General features: G+C 32.4%; 10 protein-coding genes and 1 non-coding gene across 11 annotated transcripts; 6 read left to right on the forward strand and 5 right to left on the reverse strand.

Annotated features, from left to right (window-relative positions):
• Positions 1-718: 718 nt before the first annotated feature.
• On the reverse strand, positions 719-1,154 carry BX664DRAFT_262225 (uncharacterized protein; the record flags this gene model as incomplete). Its single annotated transcript, XM_051540710.1, has 2 exons — positions 719-847; positions 909-1,154. Coding segments are annotated over 2 exons (375 nt in total), but the record flags the coding sequence as incomplete, so codon positions are not given.
• A 181-nt stretch (positions 1,155-1,335) lies between these two features.
• Positions 1,336-1,887, forward strand: BX664DRAFT_358959 (bola protein). Its single transcript, XM_051548062.1, has 3 exons — positions 1,336-1,485; positions 1,561-1,710; positions 1,770-1,887. The coding sequence occupies exons 1-3, from the start codon at positions 1,411-1,413 to the stop codon at positions 1,818-1,820; spliced, it is 276 nt and encodes a 91-aa protein (XP_051400240.1). The 5' UTR covers positions 1,336-1,410; the 3' UTR covers positions 1,821-1,887.
• A 120-nt stretch (positions 1,888-2,007) lies between these two features.
• BX664DRAFT_332923 (uncharacterized protein) lies at positions 2,008-3,139 on the forward strand. Its single transcript, XM_051545421.1, has one exon. It carries the CDS (start codon positions 2,051-2,053, stop codon positions 3,026-3,028), a length of 978 nt encoding a protein of 325 aa, XP_051400241.1. The 5' UTR covers positions 2,008-2,050; the 3' UTR covers positions 3,029-3,139.
• Positions 3,140-3,987, reverse strand: BX664DRAFT_332924 (uncharacterized protein). The gene is made up of 2 exons (XM_051545422.1): positions 3,766-3,987; positions 3,140-3,712 (listed from the first exon to the last, which is right to left on the reverse strand). The coding sequence occupies exons 1-2, from the start codon at positions 3,934-3,936 to the stop codon at positions 3,245-3,247; spliced, it is 639 nt and encodes a 212-aa protein (XP_051400242.1). The 5' UTR covers positions 3,937-3,987; the 3' UTR covers positions 3,140-3,244.
• A 926-nt stretch (positions 3,988-4,913) lies between these two features.
• Positions 4,914-4,986, forward strand: BX664DRAFT_t68. Its single transcript has one exon. It is a non-coding gene; the product is annotated as a tRNA-Phe (tRNA).
• Positions 4,987-5,967: 981 nt separating this feature from the next.
• Positions 5,968-7,316, forward strand: BX664DRAFT_332927 (uncharacterized protein). The gene is made up of 3 exons (XM_051545423.1): positions 5,968-6,164; positions 6,242-6,893; positions 6,977-7,316. The coding sequence occupies exons 1-3, from the start codon at positions 5,983-5,985 to the stop codon at positions 7,178-7,180; spliced, it is 1,038 nt and encodes a 345-aa protein (XP_051400243.1). The 5' UTR covers positions 5,968-5,982; the 3' UTR covers positions 7,181-7,316.
• Positions 7,317-7,492: 176 nt separating this feature from the next.
• On the reverse strand, positions 7,493-9,645 carry BX664DRAFT_280319 (putative adenylate kinase). The gene is made up of 10 exons (XM_051541479.1): positions 9,434-9,645; positions 9,270-9,318; positions 9,059-9,181; positions 8,697-9,005; positions 8,436-8,595; positions 8,301-8,376; positions 8,088-8,239; positions 7,885-8,018; positions 7,674-7,820; positions 7,493-7,608 (listed from the first exon to the last, which is right to left on the reverse strand). Exons 1-10 carry the CDS (start codon positions 9,597-9,599, stop codon positions 7,536-7,538), a joined length of 1,389 nt encoding a protein of 462 aa, XP_051400244.1. The 5' UTR covers positions 9,600-9,645; the 3' UTR covers positions 7,493-7,535.
• A 495-nt stretch (positions 9,646-10,140) lies between these two features.
• BX664DRAFT_280320 (ABC1 family-domain-containing protein) lies at positions 10,141-12,457 on the forward strand. The gene is made up of 6 exons (XM_051541480.1): positions 10,141-10,814; positions 10,867-11,105; positions 11,159-11,264; positions 11,351-11,432; positions 11,584-12,081; positions 12,224-12,457. Exons 1-6 carry the CDS (start codon positions 10,156-10,158, stop codon positions 12,272-12,274), a joined length of 1,635 nt encoding a protein of 544 aa, XP_051400245.1. The 5' UTR covers positions 10,141-10,155; the 3' UTR covers positions 12,275-12,457.
• Positions 12,458-13,905: 1,448 nt separating this feature from the next.
• Positions 13,906-14,814, reverse strand: BX664DRAFT_133570 (uncharacterized protein). Its single transcript, XM_051539817.1, has 3 exons — positions 14,432-14,814; positions 14,107-14,149; positions 13,906-13,984 (listed from the first exon to the last, which is right to left on the reverse strand). Exons 1-3 carry the CDS (start codon positions 14,601-14,603, stop codon positions 13,942-13,944), a joined length of 258 nt encoding a protein of 85 aa, XP_051400246.1. The 5' UTR covers positions 14,604-14,814; the 3' UTR covers positions 13,906-13,941.
• BX664DRAFT_332938 (FACT complex subunit-domain-containing protein) lies at positions 14,469-18,900 on the reverse strand. The gene is made up of 16 exons (XM_051545424.1): positions 18,775-18,900; positions 18,605-18,706; positions 18,455-18,539; positions 18,256-18,371; positions 18,033-18,185; positions 17,792-17,968; positions 16,747-17,727; positions 16,511-16,681; positions 16,107-16,416; positions 15,916-16,031; positions 15,689-15,862; positions 15,344-15,633; positions 15,163-15,292; positions 14,953-15,106; positions 14,852-14,884; positions 14,469-14,743 (listed from the first exon to the last, which is right to left on the reverse strand). The coding sequence occupies exons 1-16, from the start codon at positions 18,841-18,843 to the stop codon at positions 14,673-14,675; spliced, it is 3,132 nt and encodes a 1,043-aa protein (XP_051400247.1). The 5' UTR covers positions 18,844-18,900; the 3' UTR covers positions 14,469-14,672.
• Positions 18,901-19,485: 585 nt separating this feature from the next.
• Positions 19,486-21,475, forward strand: BX664DRAFT_297090 (uncharacterized protein). Its single transcript, XM_051542229.1, has 5 exons — positions 19,486-19,830; positions 19,906-19,932; positions 20,084-20,118; positions 20,214-20,444; positions 20,514-21,475. The coding sequence occupies exons 1-5, from the start codon at positions 19,604-19,606 to the stop codon at positions 21,221-21,223; spliced, it is 1,230 nt and encodes a 409-aa protein (XP_051400248.1). The 5' UTR covers positions 19,486-19,603; the 3' UTR covers positions 21,224-21,475.
• Positions 21,476-21,586: the final 111 nt, after the last annotated feature.

Here is a 21,586-nt window from a genome sequence, read left to right on the forward strand (position 1 = left end):
TTATTTTTATTATTATTAGTATTCGCATAACAAAAAAAAAAAATCAAAAAGGTATATCACTACGCTAAATCGTAAATAACTAACCTCGAGTATGGCATCCCTGTTGATTGAAAGAATTGCTGGAATTCAATGGTTGATGGGAAAGATGTATGTTGTCATCACAATGATAAGAATCAGGTGTATCAAAAATATTCTTTGGCGATTCCATCTGAGGTTTTTTCGAGATCATCATACGATACTTTAAATAGGGTGGTTTGGATTTCTGTGAAGGGACGGGAGGTGGAGGTTGATTGGCATGGTTCCATCGATGGTTGATGCTATCTTGCGTATGTTCGTTGTTATTTCTTGTGGATAGAGGCTGTTGTAAACTAGTAGACGGAATGAAAGACTGCGATAATGGTAATGAAGAGGATATGGGCGATTGGATCGACAATAGGGATTGGGTTGTTTGGATTTTGTTTGGATTTTGTTGGAAACAGTTGTCTTCTAGTGAATGTCGATGAACCGCCGAGAAAAAAGAGGATGATGTTGTTGTGATATCATCATCAAGAGAAGACGATGAAATAAACGGATCCGAAAGTGACCGATGTGGTGAATATGGTTGATGGTATACTTTTTGACTAGATATCAATAAAGATATTGGTGGAGCTGCTTGACCAAAAAAAAAAAAAAAAAATGAGTATGTCATAAAACAATCCATCTTTTTTTTTTTTTTTTTTTTTTTACCTGGTAAATAAATCAAATCAGCATTCAGTTTTCTTCCATGTTTGATATGAGATACTAATCGTAACATAGCATAAACTTGTGCTTGATTCCATTCCTTTGTCTTATCAAATAACCTAACGATCTAAAACAATATAATAAAAATGAATAATAATAATAATAGAAAAGAATGTTTTTATCTTCACCTGTTGTTGTTCTGATATTTTGCAGTTTGTAAGAAAAGAAAGAATACAATATAAACTTACTTTTCCAATATCAAAAGGATCCAACTCTTGCCAGTACATTTCAAATAAAGGTCTTTCCATAGGTGACAAATCATGAGAAAATAACAATAGTGGAGGTATACTAGATATTGTTGAATGATCAGTAGTAGGTGAATAAAATTTTTTGTTGGATGATGTTCTTCGTATCACTTTTTTCAATGTATTCATAAGAAATATTTTTTTTAAAAAAAAAAAAAAAGAAAGAAAGAAAGAAAGAATTAGAAACAGAAAAAAAAAAAAAGATAAAAACTTACCCGCATGAATTGATATCTAATGTCATTGATTTTTCTTTTTCCCTTCCCTCATTGGCTGTTTTCATCTTCCGTCTTTTTTACTAAGAGGTCCCGCCTTTTTTTTTTTTTTTTTTGTTTTCCTTTTCGTTATCACTCTCTCTCTCTCTCTCTCTCTCACACACACACATAATATGTCTACACATTCTGGTATTACTGCTGAATCTCTCAAAGCTACTATTATTGAGCGACTTGAAGCTCAACATGTGGTAAAAAAATAAAAAAAAAAAGGGAAGAAGAGAAAGAAAAAGTTGTTTCTTACAATTTTACCTTATCCTATATAGCAAGTGGATGATCTCTCTGCTGGTTGTGGACAAATGTTTGAAGTGGTTATTGTTTCGCCTGCATTTGAAGGTTTACGATTATTGACTCGACATAAACTTGTGAATGAAAAACTTAAAGAAGAAATCAGTAAGGTGCATGCTTTTTCTCAGGTAAGAAATATAGTTTATTTATTGTTTGTATGACTCACTTTTTCTTTTTTGTCTTATAGAAATCGTACACACCTGAAGAATGGGAAAAGAAGAAAGCTGAACAAAATTAATTTTAGATTATAGATATTAATTGTACAAATATCACAATAAAACATGACGATTATTTTTGGTACCTTTAGATTTATCATGGTTTTTTTTTTTTTTTCATGACAAGAATTCCTTGGTGGACTTTGATTTTTTTTAGAGAAAAAAAAAAAATTACTTTTTTCATTTTCTGTCTTCTTTCTTTTGCCTTTTTTTTTTTTTTGAACCTGTTTTCTTCCAACTAGTTTTAATATCAATGGCACGCTGGACAGTCCATGGATTACAACGTGGTGCAAAGGAAGCTGTGCAAGGAATTCAACTTGTTATCAAGAACCCTCATCTACGTCAACAGAAATTCTTACACATTTTTCTTACATTAACCATCTTTTCTTTGGTTGTATTGGGTCTCACACATCTTCTTGTCATCATTCCTCTTCGTATCATTCGAGCCTTGTTATTTGTCTATGCGGGTCCTGGAGGTGATATTAGTAAAGTAGAAGACATGTTGGAAACAGCACACCAAGTCATTCTGGATATTGTATCATATGTTCCTGTGTTGGCTCTTTTATTTATGCGCTATGTTTATCCAAAACCTCTTGACGATTTATTTATGGAAATGCTTCGTTACATTGATGAAATCAACAAACAAGAACAGGTGTCATGTTATTCACTCCTTATGGCCAAAAGAACATACAAGAAAGAATATTGGCCCAATATGAAATCATATATGCAACGTACTTGGAAAAAGGTAAGGTTGGGATTGTTGATCTTTATCTTGTCATTATTACCAGTTGTTGGTCGTTTTGTATTTCCAGCTGCAGGAGCCTATGCCACTCTCAAGTCACTTGGCAAGACGCAAGGTATCGCGGTTGGTATTTGTTTTTTCTTTTTACCTCGATGGGCCACTATGCAATTGATCCGTTCACTGATAGGTATGCGAACTCTGATGCGTGAACTACTCGATCCTTACTTTGTCCGTATGAATATGTCCCACAAAGAAAAACGACGTTGGTTCAGTGGTCGCAAGGATGTCTTGTTCGGTTTCTCTGCTATTGCTTATCTACTCATCCGTGTTCCCTATTTTGGTTTTGTGGGTTATGGTGTTGCTCAGGCTGCCGCTGCTTATATGTTAACAACAGTTATCTCCAAGGAAAATGATGATCCTGCCTCGCCTTCTTCTTCTCGGGAAAATAGTGTGGATGATTTGAGAGTGAACAATGACAAGTTGGATTAGATTTTTTTTTTAAATACCTTTTTATTTTTTATTCCTTTTATCATTCTTCCTATTTATATAACAAATAGAATAGTTTTTTGTTTTATTCAGTAAATAGCTATATACAAATGGATTGACTTTATTAAAAAAAAATTGTTACAATATCGTTATGTGTATGAAGAGAGAGGGGGGAGGGAGAGAAATGATTTGATTATAATCTATACTAATGGGATTGATTCAATGTTGATTTGTCATAGAAGGACTTGTTACTTGATTTTCACAAATGGACCATGATTCGATACAAAGAAGTTTAGACAAGGGTAGAGATAATTCATCTACTTGAATAGAATATATCAAAGGTAAAGGAGCAATCCATTCTATAGGTAAAACATGATCATTTTGTTGATATTCGAGTTGTTGCTGCAGACGAGTCAAAGAAGCATGTAATTCGCATCCACCATTCCCTTGAATATCTACTTGTTCTGTAATACCTTCTTTCATACCTTCTTCTACTATTATTTGTAAACCATCATATGCCCAGCGTTGTTTATTGTTGCTACATGACCATGATAAACCACAATGAATTTCTCGTCGATGATCATACATTGTTTTGATACGAATAGGATCCATTGGTACTGAATAAAACACCTTTTTCGTTCTAGGGTCAAATCTTGCTGGTGTTACAACAACATGTCCTAAGTGTATCTATGAATAGAAAGTTTAGTAATATAAATAGATATTAATATATATAAACTTACTAGAATATCCCAATCTTCATGTAAAGAACAAGTTTTGATACGTCTTTCTATTTCATATAAAGCCCATGATTGGAAACATTGACAAGTTCGTTCTATTCTTGCTAAGTCTTGAATAGATAAATATAAAAAGATGTTGGAAACAATTTCATTTGGTAATAATAATAATTTCATCTATAGAAATAATAAAGAAAAAGAAAAAGAAAAAAAAGGAAAGATAGGTGGGAAAAATGGAACCAATAAAAAAAAAAAAATGGGCTGACTGCAATCCATCATGCACTTAAAAAAGGTGTGGCGGTTGTCCAAATTCAAAAATATCCATAACCCAACTTTTCTATTTTTTTGCTATTTTTTTTTTTTTCTTTATGATTCTATTCCACAACTAGTAAATTGATTTAGGGAAATGGAATTAATCTTGTCCTCCCTGAATATCTTTTTTTAATACATACACAATTTCCCTCTTTTTTTTTTTTTTTTTTTTTTTTTTTTTTGTAATTCTTTCTCAGAATGCATAGTTGATACGGTAGGTTGAATAAAAAGAATGGTAAGTTCAGAATGATATCATCTCTCTCTTTTTTTTTTTTTTTTTTTTTTGTGAATAGTCTAGTATACTTACCTATTTTTTTCGTTTATGTATAGGTCATTCGATTCATTAGAAAGAACAACAATAATGTGAACATTCCAAGAAACATGAATCAGCAAATGGACTATGCAATGGATATGAACATTACAATAACCACTTTTTTTGTTATTGCTTGTTTTCTGATAATGATACCTTCCACATTCAATATATTATAACATCATCAATATTCCTCAGTATTTGCGTACCGTATTACTACACTTTATCATCATCATCATCTTCACTGAATTTTATAAAGTACGTAGTGTATTTGATACCATTAGATTAGTACAAATTGATATATGATTACTTAAATACTTGAAATAAAAATATTAAATTTATGTTCTTTATTATTGGGTTGGAATTTTTTTTTTTTTTTTTTACACTTTATATCTTACTGTAAGTGATGATCAAACGAACGAACATCCAACAAATGGAAGATGATGTATGACAAAAATCGAAATAATCGACGCTGATTGGCTGAATTTCAAATGTGAGTTATAATGCAGAAACCATTTTTAGTAATAAAAAGGTCTCAATAGCTCAGTTGGGAGAGCGTCAGACTGAAGTTCTGAAGGCCGGGTGTTCGAACCACCCTTGGGACAATCCTTTTTTGCTTTTTTCACTAATTTAAGGTTTCGGAAAGCCTTCCGTGTTTGATAAAAAAAATTTTTTTTGGTTGCTGTTGTTAGGCGTTAAGTGTTAAGCGATTTCTTGGTTGTTAGGGCCAAAATTGAAAAAGTAATTTGGATGATTGAAAGATAATAAGTTAAATAGTGAGCATCAGTACTTGATTACGCAAGTACACGTATAAAGTATTGAGTAAAATAAAATAAAAAGTAAAGTACTGTATATCTTTCTTGATAGTATCAAAAAGATCATGAGCATACTAACTTTCAAAGTCCGTACTTTTATTTTTTTTATTTTTTAGATATGCGGTAATTTTTATTTTCTTTTTATTTCTTCCCTTTCTTTATAACAATTTTAGTTATAGTATATCAATTAGTAGTCTTTAGTAATTATATTTTTATTTAATAAAACCTTTTGTTTTTATCCCAACTACTTTGTTACACGTCAATGTAATTGATTGCATCTTACAATGTATTTTTTTATTCTTTGTTTGTGAATGCATTCTTTATTTTTATTTTATGGATATGGTTATGGAATACGCTGGTACGACAAACCTCGTTTATATTCAATCCAAATTTGGTGCAAGGATGATGAATGAATTATAAAAGTATAAATCTATGTCTGCTCCATATGATGTTATATAGTAGTGCAAAAGACAATGATTCAAAGTTTTAATAATTAAGTTAAAGAGAAATCGGTGAAGTCACCAAGATAATCATCCAATTGTCCTATTTATGCGATCACCCTGTATCTGTCATATTAATTAGACAATGGTGACAAAAGAGTGCCTGAATGTGAGTTATGGAAACCCCGACCGATGTATGTTCCTAGCGTGGGAGATCAAAGAAAAAAAAATAAGGTATACTGCGGTGGTTTCCAGGTTATAAATTCTTTCCTTTTTTTTTTCTTTTCCTTTTTCTTTTTTTTTTTTTTTTTTTTTACCTTTTCTTCTTTTTCTTTTTCCTTTCTTTATGCTTACCAACATGACAAGTTTGACAGAGTTTTGCATCCAACTTCCCAAGGTCGAAGCTCATGCTCATATCAATGGTTCACTTAGTCCTCAAACATTGCGTGAACTTGTGGCAAGAAAAGTAGATATGAATCCTGAATTGGCCGCGTTTACTATCCCTGATTCTTTAGATCGTATTGACGAGTAATAAGAAAATCTTGTTTTGCTCTTTCTCTTCTCCTACTGACCTTTTTTTTTATTTATTTATTTATTCAAACTAGTTTCTTCGCATTGTTCAAGTTCATTTACCAATTAACCGATGATGAATCGTCAGTAGCACATGCAACAAAACGGGTAATGGAAGAATTTGCTGCGGATGGGGTGCGGTACTTGGAACTAAGAACAACACCACGGGCCAATCTAGCCAAGGGAATGACCAAGCAATCATATGTGAAAACGGTGGTATCAACGATCCAACGAGATTGTCCAGGGACCATGGTGACAAAATTGATCCTATCGATTGATCGACGCAACACATTGGAAGAAGCTCAAGAGACGGTGGATCTGGCCATTCAATTCGCAAAAGAAACAAACATGGTGGTGGGTGTGGACCTTTGTGGTGATGTGATGAAGGGATCCTTTTTGGCTCTGAAACCGGCGTTTGAACGTGCTCAACAACATCATTTCAACATTACACTTCACTTCAACGAAGTCAAGGAAAACATCCCTGAAGCACCGGATCTCTTATCCATTCATCCTGATCGTTTGGGCCATGCTACTCTTTTGGATGACCTTTCTCGTAACACCATTTATCAACGCAACATCCCTGTGGAAATTTGTATGACTTCTAATGTGTTTAGCAAGACCGTGGCCACTTATGAACGACATCATGTCAAGGAACTCATGGATGAAAAGCATCCTTTTATCTTGTGTGTAAGTGAAAAATGATAAAAAAAAAAAAATAGGAACCTCAGTATAATTTCACTTTATCTTTTTTTTTTTTTTTTTGGAACTAGACGGATGACAAGGGTGTGTTTGCTTCTGAATTATCAAATGAATACGTATTGGCTTCCAAGACATTTGGATTGAATCGTGAACGATTATTCGAAGCCTCTTTCAAGGCGATCGATTCAATCTTTGCTGATCAAGAAACAAAGGATGAACTAAAGGCAATATGGTTGACGTGGAAAAAGGATCACCAATATCTATTTGTAGAATAGAATGTTTATATATATTTAGTTAGTATGCCTGTAGCTTTGTTATTTTGGTTATTTAGTTTGGTATATTGAAGTGATATATAAAAATCATTGTATCATATATACATAAATTGTCTTTTTGGGTGTCTCTATCTATGAATCTTATGTTGCATCTTTTCTTTTTCTTTTTTTTTTTTTCTCTCTCTCTCTCTAAATAATATCATGGTGGAATATCAAAGACGATAGTTTAATGATTAAAATCAGAATGAAATACAATACAAATATGGAATATCAAAAGTCAACAATCACAAAAAAAAAAAAAAAAAAAAAAAAAAGGAATTTTGTCATGAAAGTCTACATGTTCATTTTTTTTATTCAATCAATCAAATTTTTGTTCTAAAGCACGAATATAATGCTTGGGGAATTCTATATTGAGCAAGTAAGTGTAATGTCTAATCCAAAAAAAAAAAAAAAAAAAGAGATCAGCAACAGTTCAATAATTCCTAACACCACTTACGTTTCTAAATCTATTTCGCCAGTTTGGAGATCAATTCGTTTGGGTACATCATGTACTCGTTGATCAAAGTTGATAAAATAACCACGTTCACTCATGATGTCCATCACCATATCTACAAAATGACTATTTGCTAATCGTCCGTCCTCCCTATAAAATAATGCATCAGCACCAAAATACTGTTCATCATCATTAAAAAAAAAATAGGATTTACGATCTAAAGTTGGCATGACCACTAATAGAATGTCTGTTCACTAGAGGCATCACTTGGGAGTCGATAAAATCAATAGCTTCATGTAGCATCTTGGGTTCAGTTTGTTGATAATGTTCTAATCGGTTGATAAGATCCTGTATTCAATAGAAGAATGTCAATGTTTTTGTTTTTCTATTATTTTTTTCTTTTTTCTTCTTCTTTACCTGTCTAGCATGAATACCAATTTGTGTGGCCACTGGAATATGTGAAATGGAATCAAAAGTTTCACTATCTAGTTCCAAAGATGATTGGTATTCAAATTCCTTCAAGATGATTTGCATGACTTCCTTGATGGTTCCAGTGGCATTGATCAAATCTACATGAAACAAATATCAGCAAGTTTAATGTACATGTATATCTATATTTCGTCAACTTACGAAACGGGAACATTTTGGATAATTTGAGTAAGGAGCCATAATGAGCTTTGAATATAGAATATCTTTCTCGGATCAACTAGAAATCAGTAATAAACTGGTTAGTAATCTTTTTCTTGATTTCATGAAACCACTTACCGTTTCATTATTATCCGTCACTCTTTCTTCCCATACTACCCCTTGACCAGTTTTTCTAACATCAATATTATGTTCACGAATCATTCTACCGCGAGCTAATTGTCGTTGTACCGAGATTTCTTCATCTACATAAAGTACTGCGATTCGAAAGACAGGGCGACTATATATTTTTTTTTTTAAAAAAAAAAAAAAAGAAATGTTTTTTTCATTTTAATTAAATAAAATAATTTATATATATTTTTTTTTTTTTTTTGCACTTACGGGAATTGATCACGAAGAGCAGTGTTCCAGAATTCTCGACGTAATTCAATCATCTTGTCATGTAACATCCGTAAAGCTTCGACTTGAATATCTGTTCTAGGAAACCCATCGATTAGTATACCCACAGTAGGATCCCCATGTAACATAGCGTGAAAAATCAGTTCCATCACATAACGGTCTGATATCATTTGACCTTGATTGATTAATTCTTTGCATTCAGGTGTTTGTAATAGCTGAGAGACAGAAATAGGTGGATTGGTGATGCCCCGTGCACGTAAGATAGATGGTGTATGCGTACCTTTTCCAGATCTAAAAAAAATGTCAACTCCCATTGGTGAAGATAATATATATATATTTATTACCCAGGTGCACCCATGAGGAAAATGAATTCACGTGGAAGATGAATGTTTTCCCGACCATAATGGTCTTCAATATTCTTCCAAGCTTGATTAAATATTAATTTGGCATCCTTGATTTCAGTGGCCCTAAAAGATATAAAATAAATAAATAGATAAATAAATACTAGATTATCAACAATAGAAAAAAAAAAATGGAAATATATTATTCTATAACCTTTCATGGTGATCAGAATGACTACCAGAACCCCTGGTAACAGAAGTAGCTATTGATATATAAAGATGAATAAGTATAGATGACAATAATCTTTTTTTTTTTTTATTATTTTTATTTTTTATTTTTATTTTCTATGGATACTATTCTTATTTGACATTTTTTACCAGTTTGTTCAGCGTGGGTAGAATGAGTCAAAGAAGGAGCGGTGTAACAACGTAGTGGTACTTGTCGGGATAGTAGAAGTCCCTGTTTTTTCAATGTTGCAGATAAAACTAATGTAGATAAAGATCTTCTTAGTAATCGATGTTGTTGAGCTATATGTGTTGCCATGACTAATAGTATATAGAAAGAATATATAAATATATATGTATAAAATAATATAGACGAAAAAAAAAAAGAAGAAAAAGAGAAAAAGAAAAAAAAAAGACAAAAGGGCGGTAGTTAAATAGACTAACGACAACTAAAAAAAAAAAAAAAGAGATCAAGGAGGACAAATTACACAACAGTAATTCACACTGTCATTTTCCACAATTGTATAATCTGATTTGTAAAAGGATAAGATGAAACAGTTTAATAACATTTTCATTAGAGAGGAAATAATTAAGCAGGAAAACATTTTCTTTATTGATTTTTGCATTAATCATGTACAAACTATTTTCAAACAAAAGATCACAAATGTTAGCAAAATATATATATATATATTTCTTTTTTTGATATATTTAATATATAGTTTGAGAAATGGGTTCCCTTATAGTGAATAAAACTATAATGCTTGTGTCGGAGTGTTCCAATAAATTCACCCACATTTGAACTGATATTTTTTTATTTTTATTTTTATTTTTATTTTTCTCTTTTTCGCACATTTATTATTATTTTCCATCTTTTTATGCTAAGAAGAATTCCAAGATTTGCAAAATGTATGGCATTAGGTGGCATTGGGTTTTCCGCTATATATAACATGGACAATCGTACTGAAGCCAAATTACTGCAAAGGAGTCTCCGAACTTTTTATAATGGACTTATCCTCGCGGTGGATTACAAATTATATGGCGGCGACATTCAACAATTACCAGCACTTCATGAACGGGTTGCTAATCGCATGTTCAATGTATTTGAAAAGAACGGTGGATTGTATATCAAGATTGGTCAAGTCATTGCTGCTCAATCGGCTATATTACCTACAGCTTACCAGCGTCGTGCAAAGTCGCTTTTGGATAGTGCCCCAGAAGTCGCCTTGTCGTCTATCGAACAAGTTTTTTTAGAAGATTACGGTACATTGCCTCAAGACCTTTTTACTGATTTTGATCCTCATCCTGTTGCTTCTGCGTCCATTGCACAAGTACATAAAGCCGTGCTTCCTTCTGGTCAAGTCGTTGCTGTCAAGGTTCAAAAGCCAGCTGTACAGAAACAAATTGGATGGGATTTGTATGCTCTTCGTGCCTTGCTCCATCTTTATGAATATATTTTTGAACTTCCATTGACGTTTACTGCTGATTATATTGAACAACATATAAGAAAAGAAGTGGATTTTGAAAATGAAGCAAGGTATGTTTTATTAAAAATAGAAAATGATAAGATATTGACCACGTATTTATAGGAATGGACAAAGATCACGACATCATCTAGAACAACAATCACAATTGGAAGGCAAGGTTTATATTCCAAAGGTATATCCAGAGTATAGCACTAGACGTGTTCTCGTTTGTGAATGGGTGGATGGCGTACAACTGACAGATATGGAAAAAATCACTGCACTTGGATTGGATTACAAAGAAGCCATGAAGATCTCTATAGAAGCTTTTTCAAGTCAAATCTTTATCAGTGGTTTTGTTCATGGTAAAAATAGAATAGCAATATAAAAATATTAAGACTTATTCACTCCTACATAGGGGATCCGCATGCTGGTAATGTTTTGGTTGCTCCACATCCCAAAAACAAGAAAAAGGTACAAGTCATATTGGTGGATCATGGTCTTTATGTACAAGAATCAGAAAAGTACGATTTTTTTTTTTAAAAAAAAAAAAAAAAAAAAGAGAGGAAAGAAGAAAGTTAACAATCACTTTTTTTTTTTGTCAATCTAGATTTCGGATACAATATTGCAAATTATGGCAAGCTTTATTTATGCTCGACTTGAAGACAATGACAGAAATATGTAGTGAATGGGTAAAAAGAGAAAAAGAGAGAGAGAGAGAGAAAAAAATAGAAAGTTGGTCCTTAGATGATCTAAATCAAACTCACCGTCTCTCTCTTCTTTTATATATATACATATATATATCTGTATTTTGTGTCTGTTTTGTGTTGATCGGTTGGTTAGGGGATTCATGACGTGAATATGTTCGCATCTATTATACTTCAAAAACCATTTGTGGAAAATAAAGCTGTACATCTCCAACAAACAAGTTTGCAAGATATCTATGAATTCCAAAGTGGGGTCAAGGAACGACTGAAACATTTTCTAGAAGATCAACAACAATTTCCTCAGGAGCTCATTTTTTTATTACGGAACATGGAGATTGTACGAGCAAATAACAAAACGGTAGGCAGTCCAGTCAATCGATTGAATATCATGGCAAGATGGGCAGTACGTGGGATTGATGACTATGATGAAGAAGCTAACAGATATCATCATCATCGATTGGGATTACAACATCAATTACGGGCGACTTGGCGTAGATTTATCTTTAGTTTCAACTTGTTCCTGATGAGTCTTGGTTTTTGGTTGGTGAAACTTCGGCAAAATACAAGCAGGATTCTCTTTGGTACCAAGATACCAGGATTTGAAGAATTATTGGATCAACGCATGAAAGAACAGGTAAAAAAAAAAAAAAAAAAAAAAAAAAAAAAAAGAAAGGATTGGGATGGATGGTACAGTGGCCTTATCCAAAAAAAAAAAAAAAAAAAAAAAAAAAAAAAAAAAGATATGGGTTGACTGACCTTTATATATATATATATAGATGTATTTACAATATGGAATTCAAATTGATGAAAATGTGTTTGATGCTTGAAATAGACTAGATTTTTTTTTTATATATACTTCCTCAATAAAATAGCTTACATTGAATAAAATACCCTCACTCATTAGACTATAGTGTATGAATAGGATACAAAATTACAATAAAATGGAATGATTGTATAAATTGTACAAATTGGATTATTTTTCTATTCTTTTTGTAAGTTTTATGCAGGACATCATTACAATGATATTTTTTTTTTATTTGTTCGCGTCATTACCAAAAAGGGCAAGAGGGCAATAAGTGAGATCTTCAAAAGTTGAAAACAAAATGAAATAATATCGAAATGTCCATAAGTGGTTTATTTCCAAAATGAGTGTCACATTGAATAACGCGAGTCAGAAACATACGCGTTGTAGTCATTGTCCAGGATTGTCTCCAGTGATGACGGTTAATTCTAGGGAAACTCAAAGATCTGATGATGATGACGGTGATGATGATGATGTTTATGCGGATGATAGATGGTTTTGGCCATGGCATCCCGCCATAAGTTGAAATGAATAAAAATTGTACAATAAGTATGCATATATTTTATGTTGTAGACAAGGATGTTTTAGATTTATTGAAGATCAAAGATAAGAAAAAGTGTGATGAGGAAAAAGGACTATGATATAGAGAAACTAGATGAAAAGATTTGAAAAATAATAGACACAAAAAAAAAGAGGAATAAAAGGGAAGTATATAAAGTGCCGGCTAGATGATAGGGAATGACATGATGACAAAAATATGAATGAAGTAATGAATAAAGAAAAAAAAAGGAAGGGTAGAGAGAGAGAGAGAGAATAATGACTATATATTGACAACACCAAGAATGAATAACCTAAACACCATATGATTTTTGAGGATTGATTTTTTTTTTCAGCATTTTTCTACATCATAAAACATTTCCAAAGGAGTCTTCATCACGCTTAGGCTTCAGGGCAATCACGAGACTAATCAAGTAAAAGTGTAAGTACATTATTATCAAAGATGACATCTTTTTTTTCAACTTACGATGTGACCAGTTTGTTGGCACTTGTAACAGGTCTTGGCTTGTTGAGGTTGTTGACATTCTCTTGAGATATGACCAAAGTTCTATGAAATAAAACAAATGAGTAAATGTTATTATAGTTCAATATGAAATCAAAGTAAAGATAACTTACACCACAGTTGTAACACTTTTGTCCACCTTGGCTGTTAGGGCAACTATAAGAAGAAAAAAAAAAAAAGAAGAGAAAAAATGAGATTTGGAAATCTATGCATCAAAAAAGTACTTACTCGCGGCTCATATGACCACGAGCACCACAAGCATAGCAAGAGCGGGAATCACCACCATAGCGACCTTCTGTACAGTTACGAGAGATGTGACCAGTCTTTCCACACTATATCAAGAAAGTATTAATTTTCTATTCTGTTTTATAATAAAGATGATCTACTTACGTTGTAACAGGAGGGACCGCCAAAGTTATCTTGAGGAGCGTCAGGGCATTCACGAGACTAAAAGAAGAAAAAAAAAAGACATGAATCAGTCAAATCAACATTGCTAGTTTATTTTTCTTACGAGATGACCAGGTTGGTTGCACTTATAACAGAGTTTTTCAGCAGGAGCTTCGGTACTATAGAATTTTTTTTTCCAAGTTAAATCATCCTGTTTGTCTTTATTTTTTTTTTTTTTTTATTTCTTACCAATCCTTACTGAGATGGCCTTCTTGTTGGCAGTTGTAACTGAGATTGAAAATATGGGAACGTGTGAGTAAGTAAATGAGTTTTTTATATTTTTGTGAATATAGTATGGTCCAAGCTTTGAATCACCCAACCGAGACGAGTCAATTTTTTTTTTCCCTTACCAAACAGATTCAGTCTTTTGACATTCACGGGCTTGGTGGCCAGCTATAAAAAAAAAAAGTGAGAAAGCATAATAAAGGTAACTAAATATATAAAAAAAAAATAAAAAACGCGTTCGAGTGTAGAACTGAAAGTAGCAAAAAGATCACCAGACAAAAACGAATAACAAGACAAAATCAGATTGATCAAAAACTATAGATTTGACCAAAAGGAGAAAGTATTGATATCACTTTTTTTGTTCAAAGATACCTTTTTATAATCTGATTTCCAAAAAGAAAAACAGCACCTTTCAAGTCTACCCCACACAAAGGTAAGAATATCACCTACGTTCACCACACTTGTAACAGGAACGGAAACTAGACATGACAGTAGAGTTGTTTTTATTATATATAAAAAGAAAATAAATAAATAAAAGAAAAAGAAAAAAAGAGAGGAGATAAAAAAAAAACAAACAATTTTTATATAAAAAAAAAAAGAGGCTTTTTCTAACAGCTAACATAAAGTTGTGTGATGTGTGTGTTGAGTGCGTGTCGATAGAAAATTTTTTTTTGTAGGGCGGGATCCTAAATCAACGTCGAACTTTCTTTCGTTGGGCAGCAGAATGATTGTCACCTCCACGTTTGAGTTTTCGTTCGTCAGCTATATTCGATCGTAAAGTGGTAGAGAGAGAGAGTAAGAGAAAGAAGAAAGAAGTTAGAGTATATCATCATCATCATCATCTGAATATATATATATTTTTTTATTTACCTTTCCTTGCTTTTTCTTCCATCTCATCCCAATCTATTATTCATAAAGAAAAAGTAAATGATGAATTCTTCAATTGATTCCTTTTCTATATTCCCATTTACCTTCACCAGATTCTGACATTTCCTCTTCCTCTTCTTCTGAATCAGATGCTACTTCCGATTCGAAATCACTTTCATCACTTGAACTTTCTTCTAATTCTTCAGAGCTAATTTCAAATTCACTTTCTGCTTCGGATTCTTCACCAGAACCTTCATCCTATTATATAAAATATATTAATTGATTGTTTTCTATTGAGGATAATATAATCTTACATCCGAATCAGGGGATAAGAAGTTCCAACCACCATTCTTGAAGAAATCGGCAGGATTGTCATTGACCGTCTTCATAATCATGCTCCAATTCAAGTTCACAGGTCCTTCAGTAAATGCCACATCTACAGAACTAAATATCATATGTTACTATTTGTATTTAAGATCCACTCTTTTAACTTACTTTAACCATTCCTTCACATTGTCCAACTGACTCATGGGGATAGTATTGATTTGTATAGGAGGTCGTTGGAAATCCTTGAAGACATATACTAAATCAAAATTCTTGAGACCGAACTGGACACGTTCCAAATGGGCGATTTCAATTTCACTAAGAGTAATCACCAGGAAGGGAGGATCGGATAAATGGACCAAACAATCAGTTGTAGGTTGTAATAAGACATTAGATCGAAATGGTACACCTTGGAATCCAAGTTCTCGGAATGGAATATCTACTTCAATACGATCATCACTCTATATATATAATCATTAGTAATAACCCCAATAATCTGTTTGTTATTGAACTTACAGCTTCAGCAATCTTTTCAGCGAATCCTTTAAATTCTTGATTGAGATTTGCCCGTCGCCTTCGTTCTTCACGTTCTGATTCCAATTCATCTTCATCACCATATATATGTCGTCTACGTTTGTTACCAGTTTCATCGAATTGTATATCGGATGCTTCACGGTAAAATTGAATATCCTAAAAAAGGTATATGTGAGAACCAAAAATAATTATTATTCAACAACATTTACCTTTGTTTTTTTCTTGCCAATCAACACTGGATTCTTAAAGTGAATATGAATCAAAACCAATAGTTCATTGTCACATGGTTGAAAAAAAAGATGTTTGACATTGCTAAACAACACGTCTAAGGTAAAAAAAAAAAAAAAAAATGAGGATACTATCGGATTTATTTGTTGTATATTAAATCCAAGATACTTACTGAAGGAATTATCAGATCGGATAGATTGATATCGTAAACCATTGGTATGAATTTCCAGTTCACCAGGTAAACGCTTGCCATCCAATTGAGGTCGAACATATACTTCAGGTAGTCGTAACGGTCGTCGTCCTTTGACTAGGATAAGATTATCCTGTTCTACCACATCTGCCATTTCTTTACGTTGAGCTTCCTTTTTGACAGCCTCCTTTTTCAATTCAGTAATATCACGATAAATTTCAGCCATTCTTGCTGTATTGGCACTACGGAAGGTAAGAGCACGTACAAAGGTAGCATTGGCATCATCAAAAGGCTAAGTATAAATAAAATAAAAAAATGAATGAGTTTCCTTTCAAATCATCCTCTCTCTCTCTCTTTTTTTTTCTTTTTTCTTTTTTTTTTATTACCAAATCTTCCTTTTTGTTTCCTGCTTGACCTGGGGTAACAAAGTTGAAACGTAACATGACAAATTCACCTTCATCACTTTTACTTGCAGTTTTCAGAGTAGAAATGTGGAAAGGTACCGCCATACCATAGATAGGAAGAATCACCGTATCATTTCGTTTGTCAACAATGATCTACAATGTAGACATTATTAGTCACACGCCTTTTTTTTTTTTTTTTAATAAAAAAAAATACTTACCCTAAGATCCCGTACTTCGCGAGGTAACTTTGCTTCAGATCTATAACTTTCAAATTTGCGGAAGACAGTCTTATTATCATCTTTGTCGTTTTGTTGTTCTTCAGAGAATCGTTTGAGACCTTCAGCTTGTTTTTGAGCAAATAAATCCTTTTGATGTTCCTTGCGTTTTTGTTCCTTGGATTCATCATCCTGTTCCTCACTTCGGAATTTGCTACGTAGGATGGCTGTTTTCGATACACCTTCTTTCTTCAGTGGCAAACCAGAACGTTGAGAGGGTGATGATGTTGAGATAGCTGAAGAAGAGTGTTGGGTTTTGGATTGTTTATAATTATCGTCGTTGTTGGCCATTTCTTGATCACCATCTTCACTTTCTTCTTTCATAAAGTAGGAGACTTCATTCAATCGTTTGCTACATTCTGTCAAAGTAATTGGTAATTCATTGGTAACCCGAATAGTATCGATTAATAACAGAGAGTACTTTTGTGCGCGAGTATCACCAGAATTTGTTTGTGTGTTTTCCAAATCAGCGAAACCAAGAGATAGGTTGAGTACCATGTTGTTCTTGAGTTCCCTTACACTTTTGCCAGTCAAGACATAATTTGATTCTCTGAATTCAATACCCATACCAAAGCCAGCGTTCTTAGTAAAGTGAGATTCCAAATCAGGACGTTTGTTTTTGATATAAGCCAGTGCTCTGTTGTAAACATCTTTGATCTTGACACCATCACGTATAGTTTCCATCACTCGTTGTTGTAAATCCAATAAAAATTCATAATTCTTTTCTTGAGTTTTGGTGGGATCAATTAAATAGGTACGACCGATATTGGAACAATAATATTTGTAACGAACACCCAAAGAACATAAAATAACACCACTACGTAAAGGTTTGTTATCAGAGACTGCTGATGTACGTAAATCGTAATTGCCACCACTTTGAATGATAGGAGTATAGCACCAATCGAGATCATCTTTATCGTCAATCTATACAAAAGAAAAATAAATATATTTAATTTCTAATAGTATATATATCTATATCAATACATACTTCAGCAGGAAGTCGAATACGTTTTTCAATCTTGGGATCTTCTAAAGCAGCTTCGGTCATATCAGCTAGTTTTTCATGAGACACCTTTTTTTCTTCATCAATAATTTTGGACATTTCTTCGGTAAAATAATGTTTCATAATATTTGACGTAACCTTGGCAGCAGTTCGCATGTTACGCTAAAATAACACAAATAAGGTAAATAAATATATTATATTCTTCATTTCATTTCATTATCTATACCAATTCTTCATCATCCTTGACAGCAATACAGGCAGAGATAGCAGGTGCAATATCGACTTGTTCATATGATTTTCCTGAATTTGATAGAACTTTTGTCCATTCATCCACAACGTTTCCCTTATATCGATCCTTGACTATAACACCTACTCGATTCTATCAATACAAAAAAAAAAAAGATATAAGTTAATAAGTATTGCATATAATAATAAAAGAATAACTTTACTCCATCCAATGAATCCACTAGTGGTTGGTATATAGGCAAGTTTTCTTCAACATTCTTTCCACGTCGAATGACATCAACAGGTATTGATCCATTCTTTAGTTTATCAAATATATTAGCTAAATTCAAATATCATAATATACAAAAAAAAAAAAAGATTACATATCAAAACTATATATATATATATATATATTGTCATTACCTTTTTTCTGACTACAAACAAATGTGATCTTTTCGGGAGTCAATAGCATAAGAGTATGAAAGAAAGGTGCACCAACTAACCAAGTCTATAAAAATAAAAAAAAAAGAGATCAGTTTAAGTAAAAATTATATATATAATATATATATTTACTTGAGTTGTAGTTGATTTTCTATAGGGATTTTCGTCATCGTCTTCACCAACAAGAATAAGAATAGCGTCCGTATTTTGAAATAGTTCGGTATTTGTAGGACTCTATTATAAAAGTTAGTTCAAGTAATATATATATAAAAAATATGTAATATAAAAAGAATAAAACTTACTTTCCACTGAGAAATAAGAAATTTAGCTCTTTTATGAAAACGTTTAATATCGATTTCAAAGTTGGGCATGATAAAAAGAAGCTGTATTTATAGAAAGAAAGAAAAGGAAAACAAACTAAAAAAAAAAAAAAAAGATAAATTTTTGTTCCAAAAGCAAAAGCGCGCATGGCGCCTGTTCAATAAAATCGCGTTTCATCAATGAAAATTTCAAATTGAAGTCACGGTTCACAGGTAAAGTTGGGAAATTTTTGGCGGAAAAGAAAAAATTGGGTTCATCCATTCATCATCGGTCTCTGTTGCCGTGTTATATAAAAAAAGCTAAAAAAACTAGTAATATCATATGATATGAAGAATACTTTTCTTTTTTACTTTTTCTTTTCTTTTTTTTTTTTTTATTTCATATAACAATCAGTTGACTTCTTTTCAAACATCTTTTTCTAGTAATAATAATAAAAAAGTTGGATGATTATTCATCACAAGATCTAGAAAGTAGACTAGGTGAGGTTCCAGTCTGTCTAGTCATCCATCATTTGTATATGTGTATTTGTTCTGTCTTTGTTCTGTCTGTCTGTTCTTTTTTTTTTTTTGCCCCTCATATGTCGTTTTTTTTTTTTCTCCAGACTATTTTCATACCAAAAGCGGTTGAAAATACTCCGCTTGATTTATTTTTTTATTATTATTATTATACTATTTTTTTTTTTTTTTTCTTTTCCTCTTTTCCTCTCTTCCTCTCACTCGTCTCTTTCTCTCTCACACACACACGCATATATATATACATACGTTCTCGTATTCTTTCTCCTTTTACTTTCTTTTTTTCTGCAACAATATCATGGTTTTAGGTTTTTCCAATAAATCATCAAAGGACCAACCAGTTCAAAATGGCGAAGTAGCACCTACTCCTAATGACGTAGATAGTTTATCCGTACAACATGTGGAGTCTAGTTCGAAAGGTCAATTCAAGGAATTCATCAAAACTGTGATAAGTTTTACTGGGGATCTATCATCTTTGACTTGTCCTGCCTTTTTCTTAAATGGTCTTTCTTTGTTGGAATACGGGTAAAGGAAAAAAAAAAAAAAACTTGAATTATGTTCGATTATTAATGACAGTTTTTTTTTTTTCCTTGGAATTAGTACATACTGGGGGGATCATCCAAGTTGGTAAGAAATAAAATGATGATGAAATGTGTTTGAAAGGAGAAAACAGTATTAGAATAATACGGTGATTTCATCTGCATGTACAAATCTATAATTCACTTTTTTTTTTTTTTTTTTTTTTTTTTTTTGGTTGGGGGCAAACCCGGTTTTCTAGTTTTACAGCCATTAGTCAGTCTGCCGATCCACAAGGTACAAATAATATTCTACATATATGTTATATTCATATGCTATTGAATATGGGATTTGATCTAAATTCAACATTTCTTTTTTTTTTATTAAAATAGAACGTATGTTAGCTGTTGTACGATGGTTTATGTCCACACTCTGGGGAAGTTATGCATCTCGATGTACTAATGGTCTTAATGAAAAGAAACCTTACAATCCTATTTTGGGAGAGCAATTCAAGTGTACTTTGGGAAATGTCAAATGTATTTGTGAACAAGTATGTCATCATCCTCCTATTTCGGCTTTTTATCTTGAAGATGAAAAAGCAGGTGTTTCTTTGAATGGTCACAGTAAGTAGATCATTTTTATATAATAAAAGTAGTTGATATTAAAATAAATTCAATAATTTTTTTTTTAAGGTTGTCAAAAGTCGAAATTCAAGGGAACATCCATCAAAGTAGATCAAGTTGGTCGTGCTGTACTATTTGTCAAACCATGGAATGAACAATATATTATCAATTTTCCTCATTTGTTGATTCGAGGTTTTTTGACAGGTGCAGCTTATATTGAATTGGGTGGAACAAGTTCAATCATTAGTAGCAATGGTGTTCAAGCTAGCATGGAATTTGTGCCTAAACCATGGTTTGGTGGTGAATACAATCATTTCAAAGGATCCATTCAACAATCTGGTACTGAAATCTATACATTGTCAGGACGATGGAGTCATCAATCTTTTTACACTAAGAAGGGATCCACCAACAAAGAACTTTTATTTGATGCTGAAAGTGAACCTATGGCTGAACGTGTGACTCCTCCTATTGAAGAACAACAAGAAATCGAATCTCATCGTTTGTGGGGCAAGGTGACTGAAGCTTTGAAGATCAAGGATTATACAACTGCCAATGCTGAGAAATCAAAGATAGAAGATAGACAACGTGCCATACGCAAGGAACGATCGGAAAAGAATGAAACTTGGACACCTCAATTATTTGTTTTTGATAATGATGCAAACGCTACCACCAATTATGCTAAAACAAATGTCTCTCTATCTAAAAAGATCCCTGGCAAACCTCTTATCGACGAAGGTGCATGGACTTACAAGGATTCCCTTCATGATCGTCAACAATAGGTTTTAGTTTTTTATTATTTTTTTTTATTATTACTACTATTATTATTATTTACTTTATTATTTTTAGAAACTCTTTTTTTTCATAATACGTTTTTCTATATACTTCTCTTTATCCCTTAGTTCCTCATCACCCCCACTTTTGTTTACTACAACTTACGATTACTTTTGATGTATATTGTTTTATTATTTCTCTTTTTACAATTGATTGTTATTTCCCTCTCGTTTTTACTCTTATTATAATAAAGACACTACTATTATTACACTTTGTATCCTATTCCAATTTTCGGATAATAAACTATCATCCATCAACATGCCATCACACAGTTTACCCTTCATCTATCATCCATGATCTATTACCACTTA

The sequence above is a fragment of the Halteromyces radiatus genome (assembly GCF_025201355.1).
Source record: "Halteromyces radiatus strain CBS 162.75 chromosome Unknown BX664scaffold_4, whole genome shotgun sequence".
NCBI classification, from domain to species: Eukaryota; Fungi; Mucoromycota; class Mucoromycetes; order Mucorales; family Cunninghamellaceae; genus Halteromyces; species Halteromyces radiatus.